At 57.6% G+C, this 14,873-nt stretch overlaps 1 protein-coding gene across 2 annotated transcripts; it reads left to right on the top strand.

The window, feature by feature from the left end:
• The first annotated feature begins 409 nt into the window (after positions 1-409).
• Positions 410-6,936, top strand: WFIKKN2 (WAP, follistatin/kazal, immunoglobulin, kunitz and netrin domain containing 2). 2 transcript variants are annotated; one of them, XM_021713794.1, is made up of 2 exons: positions 410-473; positions 5,122-6,936. In XM_021713794.1, the coding sequence occupies exon 2, from the start codon at positions 5,191-5,193 to the stop codon at positions 6,640-6,642; it is 1,452 nt and encodes a 483-aa protein (XP_021569469.1). In that variant the 5' UTR covers positions 410-473; positions 5,122-5,190; the 3' UTR covers positions 6,643-6,936. The 2 variants fall into 2 exon arrangements, with proteins under 2 accessions (XP_021569469.1, XP_008059004.1); XM_008060813.2 differs by having other exon boundaries at positions 415-1,552.
• Positions 6,937-14,873: the final 7,937 nt, after the last annotated feature.

Raw genomic sequence — 14,873 nt, 5'->3', positions numbered from 1 at the left:
AGCTGGTGTCCCCATTTCCTGTGAAATGGTGGTGTCGCTGTGTGACACGGGCAAGTGGCTTAGCCTCTCTGTGCGTCTTTCCTTGAAGCTAAAATGGAGTTTGCCATGGGGATTAAATGAGATGGTGGTGCGGAGAGAGAACCTGCCGGAATGAAGAACCCAGGACACGCGAGCCACGGTGGCACTGTCACTGTTTACTGCGTGTGACCTTGGGCAAGTCGCTTGCCCTCTTCGACCACAGACCTTCTCCTCTGGGGGGGGGTGGCGAGACACTGTCTGCAAAGTGCCTGGCGCTCAGAGGGAGTCCCCGAAGAGCGGCCACCGTGGTCTTCTGCGGTGGGGGGGGGCGGCTCTGCCGTGCAGAGGATTGGAGACACCGTGACCGCGGAGGTTTCTTGGAGCCGACAAGTGTGTGGACGGAGGAGCGAGGAATGTGATCCGTCCCAGCAGCCGGGGGAGCCGGAGCTTATCCGGTATGTGTCTCTGGGATGATTTGGGGGAAAGTCACCGAAGTTGGAACATAAGACGCAAACTGCCTGGGACACGGAGACATGGAGCTGTCCCCGCGCACACCCCCCACCAAGGGACCTGGGGCCGGGGCGGGAGTCAGCTTACAGGGCCCGGCGCAGCTCTAGCCGCCCTGGAATGGCCGTGAACTTGTTGTTTTTCCACGTCATTTGCTCTCAGATGTACTATCGAGCCGGGCGATGCTAACCGGCGGCTGCAGGTCCCTCCTCGTAACAAGCGATTGTGTGTTCTTTAAAGGTGGCCGCCAGGGAGGAGGGGGCCCAGCCCCAAGGAGGTGGAGGGAAGGGAAACAAACCCGCCTTCCCAGGGAGCGTTCGTGTGGGAGCCGGCTCCCCCAAAGCACATGCCATTTCTGGCCCTCGAAGGGGTTAAAGGCCTCCTGGAGTCAAAAACAAGCAGGTGTCCCACCGTGCCAGATACGCCGCCTAAACTGCTTCCAGCTTTTTTTTTCTTCCCCTTCTGCAATAAGTCTGTGATCAGCCACGGGACAGAGGCGCCAGCAGCCCGCCTGTGACAGGCATCAGGTTAGCTCGCTCCCACTCGGGTGGAGCGCCCAGGATATAAATCCAGGCTCGGGGCCCCTGCCGCGGGTCCTCTCCCTGCACACTCAGGAGAGGGAGTTTCCTTCCAAAGACCTTTCTTTGATCAGAAGCCACACAGCCGGGCAGGCTGCACCGACTGTGGAGGCAGCCACGGCGTCTGCGGCCTCTCAACCTCAGCAAGGAAACCTGCCCGGGCGGGGAGGCCAGGTGTGCCCAGCCCCCCGGAGAAGAGGGCCCCTGGCGTTGCCACCCGGGAGGTCTTGGCTGCCACAGACCGCACCATGTGGGCCCTGGGCTGCCGCCGGTCCTGGTCCCGCTGGGAGCAGGTGGCGGTGTTGCTGCTGCTGCTCGGGGTGGCCCCGCGAGGCCAGACGCTGCCACCCATCCGCTATTCCCACGCAGGCATCTGCCCCAACGACATGAACCCCAACCTCTGGGTGGATGCACAGAGCACCTGCAAGCGGGAGTGTGAGACGGATCAGGTGAGTGGGGTCCAGGAGCCCAGAGGGACCCTGTGAGGGTGTGAGGGAGGGGGCGGCAGCTGTGACGTGCTGGCGACTCGGGGGTGCCCTCAGGGCCCAGGAACTCGAAGGAGCATGGGCCCTGTCCACCTGGAGAGAGGCAGGGCACAAGGCCTGCCTGTGAACTCCGGGGCCTGGAAGAAGAGGCGGAGTGATGGCCAAGTTCATCAGGAGTGGGAGTCCGAGGATTCCTCCTGTGTGTTGGCCAGGGTTGCGACGGGCCAGACTGTGCCGGGCATGCAGTGAGGACTGATTGGCATGGCACGTCGGCACAGTGGGCATCGGCCTGTTCATAGGTGAGCGTGTGGACTCACAGGGTGGTGCCGGGAGGACACAGGTGCCATGGCTGGTGGGGGAAGAGAGGGCTTGGAGCTCATGTCTGACAACAAAGCTGAGGTCTCCTTGACCTCTGGGCCGCCTCCGCAGGCATCGGGACCCTGACTCCGAGAGCTGACTAGGCTGACGGCAGGCCAGGCAGGAACAGCTCTGAAAGGATGCTTGGGCGCCTCTGGGAGGAAGGGGACCAACATTCAGCCTCCCAGATTCCTCGGTCCTGCCTTCTGCTCCCCACGAGAGGACACTGCAGCAGGGCAGGGCCGGTCCCTGGGCACCTCCCTTTCAGCTCCTGAGACATTCCTGAGGGCCTTTCCTGTCCTCGCTCCCTCCAGGCCTGCGAGACCCGCACCTACCTGCTCCAGGCAGAGCCACTTCCTGCCCGGCCTGGCCAGCTCCCAGGGCAGCACAGAGTCTTCTGGGGCTCTGGGTGTCCCCAGGGAGCACGAGAGGCCCTGGTGCTCCTTCAGCTGTCTGGTTAACCACAGGAGAGCACAGGGCTGCCCTGGCGACAGCGGCCTCTGCCTCACAGTGCCCAGGGGGCAATTCTCAGGCCAGACGCTGCCCGTGGGCAGTGGCGATGCTGAGGGAAAGGGAGATCAGAAGTGGGGAGGAGCGGCGGCTGTACTCTTCCAGCTGGGGTCGGGCCATTCGCTGCCTACGTTTGCAGGGAAGCCTGTTCCCCTGGCACGGGTTGGCCTGATGCATCAGGTGGGGCTTGGGGAAAGACTCTGGCTGACATTGTGTGACTGGGGAGAAGGCACCTGTGTGGGGCTAGGGATTCCGACAGCCTACGGGAGATGTGTTGGCTCCTTAAGCAAAAGTGAGCGAAAATCCCTCTGGGTTTCCTGTGCCCAGAAACACCTTCTCCCCACCCCCTAGGATCCAGCCTTTCTTGACCCTCTAGGGACCTGCAGGAGCTTCCTGGGCCAAGTGCTCCACACCCCCTCCTGACCTCAGGTCCCGTGGGGTCTCTCTCTCCCTCAGACTCCAGCTCTGAGAGCTGCCCATCCTGTCCCAAAGCCTCACTTGGTGTGGCCTGGGGGCTGATGCCGAACGAGGGCTGCAAAACAAAGTCCCCATTCTGAGCCGAAAGGGGCTGAACAGTAAACAAGTCAAGCAGGCAGCTCCACGCAGCCTGGGGGGGGCGTTCTCCCCCTCTTAGCTGATGAGGAATGTCAAAGAGACTGAAATAAACGTTGGAATGACAAGAGGCCAGCCCTGGCGGGAAGCAATTCACGGAGTTACTACCTGGTGGAGGATTAGGAACGCCGCCTGCCTGCCCAGTGGGTGCGACGTGTTATTGTCGAACACACCACGTGAAGCCCTTGTTCTGTTGGCTCCAGGAGCACGCTGCTAATTTCGAGGAATTAAACTTATGCCTTACGTGGCTCCACACAAAATCAGAAGGGATTACGGCCTGGCAAGTCCCCGCTGACCTTTGCCACACAAGGGGACTTTTTTTCTTGCTGCTTTTCCCATGAAATGTCCCACCCGGCGCTGAGCACCTGGGTCCAGTACAGCCCATGGCCATGAGACCTGGTGACCTGGGCCTGACACACTGGCCCTTACTCCTGGCCCTGGGTGCATCTGGGCCCTCTCAGAGCCCCTGTCCCTGATGTGTATTGGTTTCCTTGCAGGGAGGAGAAGTAGGGACAGCCTCAAACAGTTGTCCCAGAGGGTTGGCCTCTCAGCATCTGGTGTGGCCTCTTCAAGTCAGCAGAACATCCTCACCCCAATGGAAAAAAGACAAGGCTGGATGCAGTGGCTCCCTCCTGTCATCCCAGCACTTTGGGAGGTTGGGGCAGGGGGACTGTTTGAGGCCAAGAGGTCAAGACCAGCTTGGGAAACGTGGCAACACCTTGTCTATACAAAAAAAAATCAATCAATTAGCTGGGTGTGGTGGTGCATACCTATAGTCCCAGCTACTCTGGAGGCTGAGGCGCAAGGATTGCCTGAGCCCAGGAGACTGAGGCTGTAGGGAGCTATGAATGTACCACTGCTCTCCAGTCAGAGTGACAGAATGAGACCCCAACTCAAGAAAAAGAAAAAAGACAGAAAAGCAGCCTCACGGGTTCAAACTAGACCTCATTTGTGGTAACTGTATGATGTAGAAGAAAAAACACCAGGCCAGGCACAGTGGCTCAAGTCTGTAATCCCAGCACTTTGGGAGGCCAAGTCGAGAGGATTGCCTAAGCCCAGGGGTTCGAGACCAGCCTGGGCAACTTGGCGAGACCTTGTCTCTACAATATATCAAAAAATTAGATGGGTATGGTTCCATAGTTCTAGCTACTTGGAAGGCTGAGGCATAAGGATTGCCTGAGCCCAGCAGGTCAAAGCTGCAGTGCCCGTGAGCATGCCACTGCACTCCAGCCTGGGTGACAGAGTGAGACTCCAACTCAAAAAAAAAAAAAAGAGAGAGAAAAAAATGCTGTTTGGGATCCCACCCTCCAGGGGCTTGGAGCCCTTTTCTGCCACTTCCCGTCTCTGTGAACTTGGGGATCACGTCTCTGAGCCTGAGTTCTCATCTGGAAAATGGTGGTAGGAAAACTTCCCCTCTAAGAGGTCTGGGTCCTCATCTTCCCAGTCTGCTAACCCTGTGTCCTTGGGTCATCATCTCTCTACTTCAGTCATCATCATCTGTAAAGTAGGGATAATGGTTGTACCCACCTTGGGTTGGTGATGCACATAGTAAGTTGACAGAGGTCAGGCTCTTAGATGGGGGCCTGGCACATATGGATACTCTGTATGCATTAGCTGTTACTACTTTTTCTTTTTTTAAAGAGACAGGGTCTTGCTCTGTTGCCCAGGCATGATAATAGCTCACTGCAGAGTGCAACTCCTGTGCTCAAGTGATCCTCCCACCTCGGCCTTCTGAGTAGCTGGGACTGTAGGCACATGCCACCCTGCCCGGCTAATGTTTTAATTTTTTTGTAGAGATGAGATTCACTATGTTGCCCAGGCTGGTCTCAAACTCCTGGCCTCAAGGGATCCTCCTGCCTCAGTCTCCCAAAGTGCTGGGATGACAGGCATGAGCCACCGCACCTGGCTGCATTAGCTGTTATTCTTATCAAGTAGTTTGCTCACACTGGATGGTGAGCACACGTTAGTTCCCCTGCCCACAAACTGTGGGGTAGGGTAGGAGCCCCCTCCTTCCATCAGCTCCCCGCTCAGGTCTCTCTCTCGGGCTCTTCCAGGAGTGTGAGACCTTTGAGAAGTGCTGTCCCAATGTGTGTGGGACCAAGAGCTGCGTGGCGGCCCGCTACATGGACGTGAACGGGAAGAAGGGCCCGGTGGGCATGCCCAAGGAAGCCACGTGTGACCACTTCATGTGTCTGCAGCAGGGCTCCGAGTGCGACATCTGGGACGGCCAGCCCGTGTGTAAGTGCAAGGACCGCTGTGAGAAGGAGCCCAGCTTCACCTGCGCCTCTGACGGCCTCACCTACTACAACCGCTGCTACATGGACGCCGAGGCCTGCTCCAAGGGCATCACGCTGGCCGTGGTCACCTGCCGCTACCACTTCACCTGGCCCAACACCAGCCCCCCGCCGCCTGAGACCACCGTGCGCCCCACCACGGCCTCCCCGGAGACCCCCGGGCTGGATGTGGCGGCCCCGGCCCTGCTCAACCACCCCGCGCACCAGTCAGTGACCGTGGGTGAGACGGTGAGCTTCCTCTGCGACGTGACCGGCCGGCCGCGGCCTGAGATCACCTGGGAGAAGCAACTGGAGGACCGGGAGAACGTGGTCATGCGGCCCAACCACGTGCGTGGCAACGTGGTGGTCACCAACATCGCCCAGCTGGTCATCTACAATGCCCAGCCCCAGGATGCCGGCATCTATACCTGCACGGCCCGGAACGCCGCCGGGGTCCTGAGGGTCGACTTCCCGCTGTCGGTGGTCCGGGGGGGCCAGGCCGTGGTCACCTCGGAGAACAGCCCCAACAGCACGGCCTTCCCGGCGGCCGAGTGCCTGAAGGCCCCCGACAGCGAGGACTGTGGCGAGGAGCAGACCCGCTGGCACTTCGACGCCCAGGCCAACAACTGCCTCACCTTCACCTTCGGCCACTGCCACCGCAACCTCAACCACTTCGAGACCTACGAGGCCTGCGTGCTGGCCTGCATGAGTGGGCCGCTGGCCACGTGCAGCCTGCCCGCCCTGCAGGGCCCCTGCAAGGCCTATGCGCCCCGCTGGGCCTACAACAGCCAGACCGGCCAGTGCCAGTCCTTCGTCTACGGCGGCTGCGAGGGCAACGGCAACAACTTCGAGAGCCGCGAGGCCTGCGAGGAGTCGTGCCCCTTCCCTCGCGGGAACCAGCGCTGCCGGGCCTGCAAGCCGCGGCAGAAGCTCGTCACCAGCTTCTGCCGGAGCGACTTTGTCATCCTGGGCCGGGTGTCTGAGTTGACCGAGGAGCCCGACTCGGGCCGCGCCCTGGTGACGGTGGACGAGGTCCTGAAGGACGAGAAGATGGGCCTCAAGTTCCTGGGCCGGGAGCCGCTGGAGGTGACGCTGCTGCACGTGGACTGGGCCTGCCCCTGCCCCAACGTGACGGCGGGGGACACCCCACTCATCCTCATGGGGGAGGTGGACGGCGGTATGGCCGTGCTGCGCCCCGACAGCTTCGTGGGCGCGTCCAGCGCCCGGCGGGTCCGGAAGCTCCGTGAGGTCGTGCACAAGAAGACCTGCGACGTCCTCAAGGAGCTCCTGGGCTTACACTGAAGCCCCCGCCCCCACCTCCGCAGTCCCTCCCTGACCCCTCCCCGGCCCCCTCTGCCTACCCACCCTCCGGTGCCCCTCAGTCAGCCCACTGGGCAAGGTCAGATTAGACAGTCTTGGGCCAGCAGGGGGACGTCCATCAGCATGTTGGAAAGAAAGCCAGCAGGGGGTCTCAGACTGGCTTCTGTTCTGTGGCTTCAATAAGGGCTCCGTGTCTCTTTCAGCTGAGGGGGATTCGAGGAGAAGCCAGCGGCCCCGTGTGAGTCACCCCCGATGACCAGCCTGCTCGGGTTTTCTCCCCCTTTGCTGGCGCCTCCTCTGGCCCTCCCAAGCCGCCTGCCCCCAGCCAGGGTCCCAGCGATGGCTGCAGCCTGCTGGTCACAGGCAGTCTGAGGGACTGGCTTGCCAAAGGGGCAGTGCGAGAGAGAGAGGAGGGCCCCAGGCTCACGGGACACACACCCCACTGCCCCTAGAACAGGGTCAGCAGAGGCCACTTGCTGGTGGGGTTGCTGGCGGTGGGAGGCCAGGGGCAGAGTCCAGCCTGCTGCAGGGACGGGGGCCTTCCGGGGTGGACAGCCTGTCTCTGAGGCCACCGTGGCACTAGCAGAACACACGTTTCCTCCCCTTGGCTGACTGGTTTGTTGATTCAGTTCTGCTTAGTTAAGCTCAGTGGACACACTCTGCCCGCTTGCTGGGTGCTGGGACCACAGAGACATGTGTCGCTGGTCATGGTGCCCAAGGCAAATGCGCCCATCCCGAGGTCCCTGCAGCAGAGCATGGCTGGCCTCCCAGTGGGCGGGCGTCCCCAGCAGATGGACGAGGCGCGCGCATGTGCCACTGTCTTCCTCGGACACGAAGCAGATAGACGCTCCGGCCTCTGTTTTGGGAGCAAGAGAACACAGGAAGAGAAAAAGCAGGAGGGGAGGAGGCTGTGGAGGAAGGAAGAAGGGAAAGGCAGACTCCAGAAGGAAAGGAACGTTGCTCAATGCTCCCACCTGGCGGTGGCCGCGGGAGCCTGCAGGGACCTGAGGGAGGCTCTAGGTGAGGCCAGAGGGAGGCTTCTGGGACGCAGCGGCTCGTGGGTGAGTTTTTGCGTTTCCAGCCGTCCTGTGTGGGCCTGGCCACCCGCCGCGAGACGGAGGATTTGGGAGCCCCAGTGTCAGCTCTGCACCTGCCCCCACTCCCTCCTCAGCCCCGTTATTCTGTCCCTGCCCTTCCAAGGCTGAAGAAGGTCATCGAGGGGCACCCTGTTTCTTCCTCAAATATAGGGAGGAAGACCCCAATTAAAAGCGCCCAGTATCAACAACCCTTCTGGTCTGTTTCATTTGGGCTGACGAGGAGAGGAGGGGCAGTGTCACTTGCTTTGGTGAACTTACAGGAGGGTATCTGATCCATGGGACCCTCTTGGGCTGACTGAGGAACATGGCTAATACTCGGGTCCATTCTGTGTCTCCAAGGCTCCTGACCTGGTGCTCAGTGCAGCTCTGTGGTTAGGCACAAGACAGCTGAGGCCAGGGGAAGGTGACTTGCCAAGACACAGAGGCAGAAAGGGGCGGGGCCCAGGCCCAGGTGTCTTGACTTGTAATCTGGACACTCCCACCCCATCATGACTGTGCAGGGGTCAGGTGGCGTGGAATTCAGAGGCTAGAGGGTAGAGGAGACAGGAGTGGACAGAAGGGGGCATACTGCCAGCTGGGACTTCCCAGGGGCATCTGGGGGAGGCCTACTCCCAGGAGAACTCTGCGTCACAGGCCTGGGTGTGTTCAGAGCACGGGGCTCGCTTCCAACGATGGGGACTGAGGCACCTTTGGCCCCAGGGAGGTCCATGGCTGCTCCCCACCCCTGGGGCCTGCAGCTATGGCATGCCCAGTGGTTTGTCTGTCTCCAAGAGACACCGCTCCCCTGCATACTTGCCCAGGGTTTCCTGGGCCCCAGCCCAAAGGTGGAATCCAGGCCAGGCCCCGCCCGGCTCATTTCATCAGCAATAAGGGCAGGAGGAGGGGGCTGGGAGCGGGAAGCTGGGCTGCTCCCTGAATGAGAGCAGAGGCTGGGGAATGGGTATTCCTCGAGTCACCATTGGGAGAACACCGGGCGCAAAACCCAGCCACTGAGCTGGTGTGGGCAGCAGCCACAGTCCCTCCCTGCTCGGATCAGGTGTGTGGGGGGTAGGAACTGCCTCTCCACCTCCCTCAGAAGTCTGGGGACATCCCACTGCACCTGCTTCGAGCCCAAGGTCCAGGACATCACTGTAAAGGCTGAGAGGCCAGTGTCCACACGCCAGCACCTGTCACCTCCCCCTTACTCCATCTGTACAAGCATGGGGCCTGAGCCCTGCGGTAGGGACATCAGGGGCCCAGGTCACACTTCTGCTTGCCTGGGGGGGGTGCGAGGCTCAGGGCTCCCACCTCAGGGCTCCCTCTCACCAGACCATGGGCCACCCACGGGCCCAGCCCCGGGGTCCCTGTCACACACCAGCCTCAACCTGGCAGAATGACAACGCCCGCTGTGGAGTCAGGCCCGCCTGGGCCTCACTCTGGGGCTGGCAACTCATGTGTTATCTCTGGGCCTCAGTGTTCTCATCTGTAAATTAGAGGGTGCTAAGATTACTTGACAGAGACACGGGACTCTCAGCCCTGCTCACCACTAACCTTGTAAAGTTGGGAAGCTTAGGAAGACACGCCTGGCACAGATGGGACTTCCCTCAGCAGCTACTTAGCCAAGAACAGGCACCCTGATCTTAAAGCCCTGCCCTTGTCCTCCTGGGCTTTGGATTTAACAGTTCAAGGGTGTTTCGGCCTCAAATGTCTTATTCTGTTGCTCACAGAGTATATCCAGACCAGGCTGACTTGGGTTTCAGAAAATATGGGCACGTAGGGAGTCGGTGGCTTAGAATAACTTCCAATCTGATACATGGCCTTTGTTCTTCTGTCCTCAAACCCAAGCCTAAGTCTTTTACCTCCGTGACCCGGGCCAATGCCTGGCATCTAATAGGTGCTCAGTAAAGGTGGGACGGGGTCCCCAGAGCCTGGCTGCCAGCCAACTGGGGAGGTCACCTCCTCAGTCAAATCAGGGAGCTGCGGCCCCAGCCTGGTCACCGGACACAGAGAGATTGAGGCCTCCTTCCCAAGGTCAGGGCTCCTGCTTCCCTATCTACACTGTACACTCACTCCTCCCCTTCCAGCATCCACTGGGCTCTCCTACCCCCGCTGATCCATCTCTCTGTTGACCTCTCTGGAGATCTGTTGCCATGCAAGCTGTCTCTGGACCAGCCCCCAGGGCCTCTGGGGCAGGGTAGCTTGGCTTTTTCCACCCTCCGCCTCCCCCCACCTCCAGCCTCCTAGGATACATGGCTCCATGGATCCATTGTCTGGCCAGCTGCTCTGTAGTCTGATGTCACCCCCGACAGTGGGGCCAGGGAGTAGGGCTCAGGATGTAATCCAAGCAGGGAAGAGGGAGAACAGAGACCCAGCCCTTGGGGGTGTCCTTAGACCATGGAGAACCCCTCGGCCCAACTGTCCTGTTGAACCACCTCCACATGAGTGAGTGCTCACGACATGGCAGGCACTGGACACCAGTTCTCATCACCTCCGTCGCAGCTGGACAGCACAGAAGGCTATTTTATAGGGAGGAAAACTAGAGGGACAAGAAACTTGCCTAAGCTGATGGGTGGCAGAGCCAGGACCTGAATCCTGCCGGTCTGAAGTCAGAGCTCTTCATGCTCGTGTTATGCTGTTTCTCGTAGTGTGTGCAACACACACACACACACACACACACACACACACACACACACGCTCTGGTCTGGGCAGTGCCGAGTCCCTTCAGGACCCTGAATATCTCCAAAGAGCCTGCCTCCAGCCAGCAAAGCACACACCCCAGGCTGTTTACGACCTCGCCATGTGACATGTGTTTCTACCATACACACAAGCAGTCGCGGCCTAGATTCCTGAGCGAGACATCAGCCCTCTGCCTACTCATCCTACAAGACTCAGCTCCTTGGGGAGGCCTCCACTGTCCCCCGAGCTGTGTGAACACTGCTCTCTGAGTCCGCCTTCCTCTCTGCTTGCACTGATCCAGATCAGAACAAAAATAGTTGCCTGGGGGCTCCAGGAAGGCTGTGGGCCCGAGGGTCCTGGGAGCGGAGACCACCAGCTGATACTCTGCTGAACAGCCTCAAGGCGGTGAAGGGGCCTCTCTGGGGTCTTCCCGCCTTTTCCCAGCACCACCTCCTGGTAACCACTCCTCCTCCTCTTCCTCCCACCTCCCAAGGAGCCTGAAGTCTCCCTCCTCCTCTGGGGAATGCATGATTAATGCAGGCAGGATGGGTGACAGGGTTCCTGGGTCCTATTCTTGGCTGTGGCCTCATTCTGGAATGTGCCCTGAGGTCAGGTGATGCTCCTCTCTCAGGCTGTGTCAGGAGGAAGGAGGAACAAACCTCCAGCTGGCATTCTCCCGAGGAGAGGGCCGGGCAGGCAGGTGGGCAAGCCCACCATGCCCCCACCTCGCCTCACAGGCTTCTGAGCCCCTCAGCTCTTCTATTTCAGGGTCGGGTTGGAGTCTCTGTGTCCCCATACCAAATTACCCCAGGACACAGAACTCTGGCATCCAGTCCTCCAGCAACACCATGGTCCCTCAACCCCACTCAGGACTCGGCCCACACACTTCTTAGACCGGACTCCCCCCGCCAGGTGAGGTCTCTTCCCCGCGTGTGTCAGGGGCAAGGGGGCACTTGGGTGTCTTTCGCCCTTTCAGGTCTGAGGAAACCGCCAGAGACCTGACAAGATGAAGATGTCCCCCTCCTGAGGGTGTGTCGTCAGTTTTTGTGTGAGGGACACATACAATTCTGTCCATAATCTAAGAGGGGGCGGAGGATGGTGACTCCTTGTCTCCTTTCTGTGTGGACTGCCAGGAAGGGATGAGGGGGTCTGCGATGTTCTCAGGACACTCAGCAGGAGAGGACCACAGTGCCAGAAGAGGGAACGAACATTTGAGGGCTAAAGGCTCTGAATCAGGCATTTCACCCAACCATCCAGCACAATCCTCGTGACGCTCTTGAAGCTGAATAGTATTCCACATTTTGGTTGATGCCACCTGAGGCTGCAACCTTCAGGAGGGCAAAGACCAAATCTGCTTGCTTACCTCTATACCAAACCCAAGCCTGCCCACAGAGGATGTTCAACAAATATTTGTGGAATGAATGAATGAATGAGTGAAGCAAACCCTGTAGACCTCATGGAGGAAGAGACGGCCTCATGAGTATTATTTTCCCTATTTAACAGATGCTGAATCTGAGACTCTAAATGTTTAAAGGAAACGTGCCCAAGATCATAGGATCAATACATGGAAGAGTCGAAGCCAGGTCTGAGGTTCAAAGCCAAATCTGCCTGACTTTAGCACCCTGGAATCTGTCCAGGGTGATAAGTGTATTTTAACCTTCTGTTCTCCTCCTGAATACCCATACCCACCACTTCGAACTGACCCTTGCCCTCTGGGGGTGACAAGGCTTTACAGAATGTTTCTAAAGCTGCTCTCTCTAATACGGTTAGTAGCAAATTTATGTAAATGGATTCAAATTAAATAAAATATTAAAATTCAGTTCCTCAGATGCTCTAGTTACATCTCAGTGCCACATTTCATGTGGCTAGCAGTTACCTTACTGGACAACACAGACATAGGCTATTGCCATCATCATAGAAAATTCCATGGCACAGCCCTGTCGTAAAGGATTAATGAGCAATTCTTGTTTTCATTGGTAAAGGGCTTATGTAGGGGGCAGGGGGCCATCACTATCTTTAACTCCAAGTTCCTGCCCTGCCAAGGACTCTGAGATTCTCTTTTTTAGCTACGTGCCGGCATGTGCTCTTGATCTTGTTGCCAACAGTACTTCAAGGCTCTTTAATGACCCCCATTGTGTCTATGATCTCTGCACCAGCATCCCTTATCTTACAGGCCTTCATGAAAATAAAGCTACCTTTTTTTTCAGAGATGGGGTCTCGCTCTGCTACCCAGGCCGGAGTACAGTGGTGAGATCATAGCTCACCGTAGCCTCTAACTGGTTGGCTCGAGCGATCCTCCTGCCTCAGCCTCCTGAGTAGCTGGGATTACAGGCGTGAGCCATCTAGCCCCGCTATTTTTTCATTTTTGTAAAGATAAACGCCTCGCTTTGTTGCTCAGGCTGGTGTCGAATTCCTGGCCTCGAGTGATCCTTCCACTTCGACCTCCCAAAGTGCTGAGATTACAGGCATGAGCCACCACACCTGGCCTAGGTACAGTTCTTGATGGCCTTCCTCAACATCTGAGTTCCTAAAGAGACATGCAGATAAGTGCATACACCCCCAGCACCAACAACCATGACACACACCTGAAGATGGGTTCACCGCACCTTCAATTAAACGTGATAAAGAGGGGCTGCCGGTCGGAGGGAGAAAGTAGGAACCAGAGGCTGGGTCCTTCCACAGCACAGCACAGTGCTCCTGATGGCGGCTGCCTCCCAGGAGTCCGTCTAACAGCAGGCCCGTTATTCAATAGCTCTTCAGAGACACCTGGGCTGCAGCTGTAATCGTGTTTCTCACATGGAAGTGCTGACTACAGGTCAACAAATCACTCTGTGAGTGCTATCAGCACATTGCATAAGTCTTTTAAAAGAGGGACCAGGGGTCTCTGCTGAGCAGGATGAGGTTTGTTCACGTTGTTAAGGAGGCCAACTTTAAGACATACTAAGCAAAGTATAGAAGATGGTGAAAAGCCTGGATAACACAGTGAGAACTTGTCTCTACAAAATATCAGAAAAATCGGCCAGACATGGTGGTGCACGCCTGTAGTCCCAGCTACCAGGGAGGCTGAGGTGGGAGGATCACCTGAGCCCAGGTGGGTGAGGCTGCAGTGAGCCACGATTGTGCCATTGTACTCTAGCCCGGGTACTAGAGTGAGATCCTGCCTTCCAAAAAAAAATTTTTTTTAAAAGATGATGATGAGAAGGTAAGACTGATTACTATGCTCAGAAATGCTTGGCAATACAGGACAAAAATAAGTGCAGTGCAACCACATGTTTGTGTAACTGACAGAGTCATCCTTTGCCATGATGGTCTGTGCAGCTTACACCCATGAACCAGCTAAACACGGTGTGAAGGTTGGCCTGACCAGTGGTACTGCACACTGTACTGGCCTGTGCTGGCCCGTGGGAGAGACACGGACAAGGTCTATGGAGACCAAGGGGAGGAGGCCGCAGATGAACACAACGTGGAGAGCACTGAGGTCAGCCTGGTGCCTTCACCTGCTGTTTGGAGGCAGGCCTTGCCTGAGCTACCGCTGACAACGGAATTTCTGGGGCCCTGACGGAGCTGTGAATGGAGGCTTGTCTGTCCCTCATGGTTCCAAACGATTCCCTGGTTAAGACTCTGAAAGCAAGGAGGTGCATGCAGAAGAACGTCAGATGCACATCACAGATGAGTGTGTAGCAGCGTTCCTGGAGAGGTATGCACGTGAGGACACACACCCAGCACCGCCAGTCGCAGCACTCGGGCTCACCTAACAGAAGAAGGGACTCTCGATGCATAATGACCAGTGTTGGTTGGGCGTGGTGGCTCATGGCTGTAGTCTCAGCACTTTGGGAGGCTGAGGTGGGAGGATCGCTTGAGGAGTTTGAGGCCAGCCTGGGCAACATAGTGAGACTCCATCTCAACAACAACAGCAACCAGAATAGCTCCGGATGATGGGGGAGATGTGTACGAAGGTTATGCTGCTCCACGAGAAAATGCAGTCTATCAGAAGAAGCCCAAGAAAGAAGTTAAAAAGAAGAGGTGGAACCATTCCCAAATGTCCATGTCCCTTGCCCAGAAGAGAGATGGGTTACTCTAAAGAAGGCAAACTTCATTTTCTATGAGGATTTTTCCGGATAAAGACAATAAACTTACAGGCCAAGCAAAAAGAAATGCATAAACAAAATATAAATAAAAAGAGGGGACAGCTATTTTAGACCTCAGCATCTCTAGGTCACTTTGCTGCCCAGGGTGGGTGGCTGTGAGAAAAGGTGAAACTCATGGAAGAGAATGGACTCAAATGCTGGTGATGCCACCTTGGGCCAGTTAAGCTCTCTGAGCCCTGGTAGAAAAGGGAACAATAAGTAATAAGCCTGGGCAGCCGGGCTCGGTGGTTCAGCCTGTAATCCTGCGCCTTTGGGAGGCTGAGGTGAGTGGATTGCCTGAGCCAGCGGGTTCGAGACCCGCCTGAGCAACTGG

This window comes from Carlito syrichta, unplaced genomic scaffold (genome assembly GCF_000164805.1).
Source record: "Carlito syrichta isolate Samal-C Ts95f unplaced genomic scaffold, Tarsius_syrichta-2.0.1 Scaffold304743, whole genome shotgun sequence".
Classification (NCBI taxonomy): Eukaryota; Metazoa; Chordata; class Mammalia; order Primates; family Tarsiidae; genus Carlito; species Carlito syrichta.
This window is presented reverse-complemented; position numbering and strand designations above follow the sequence as displayed.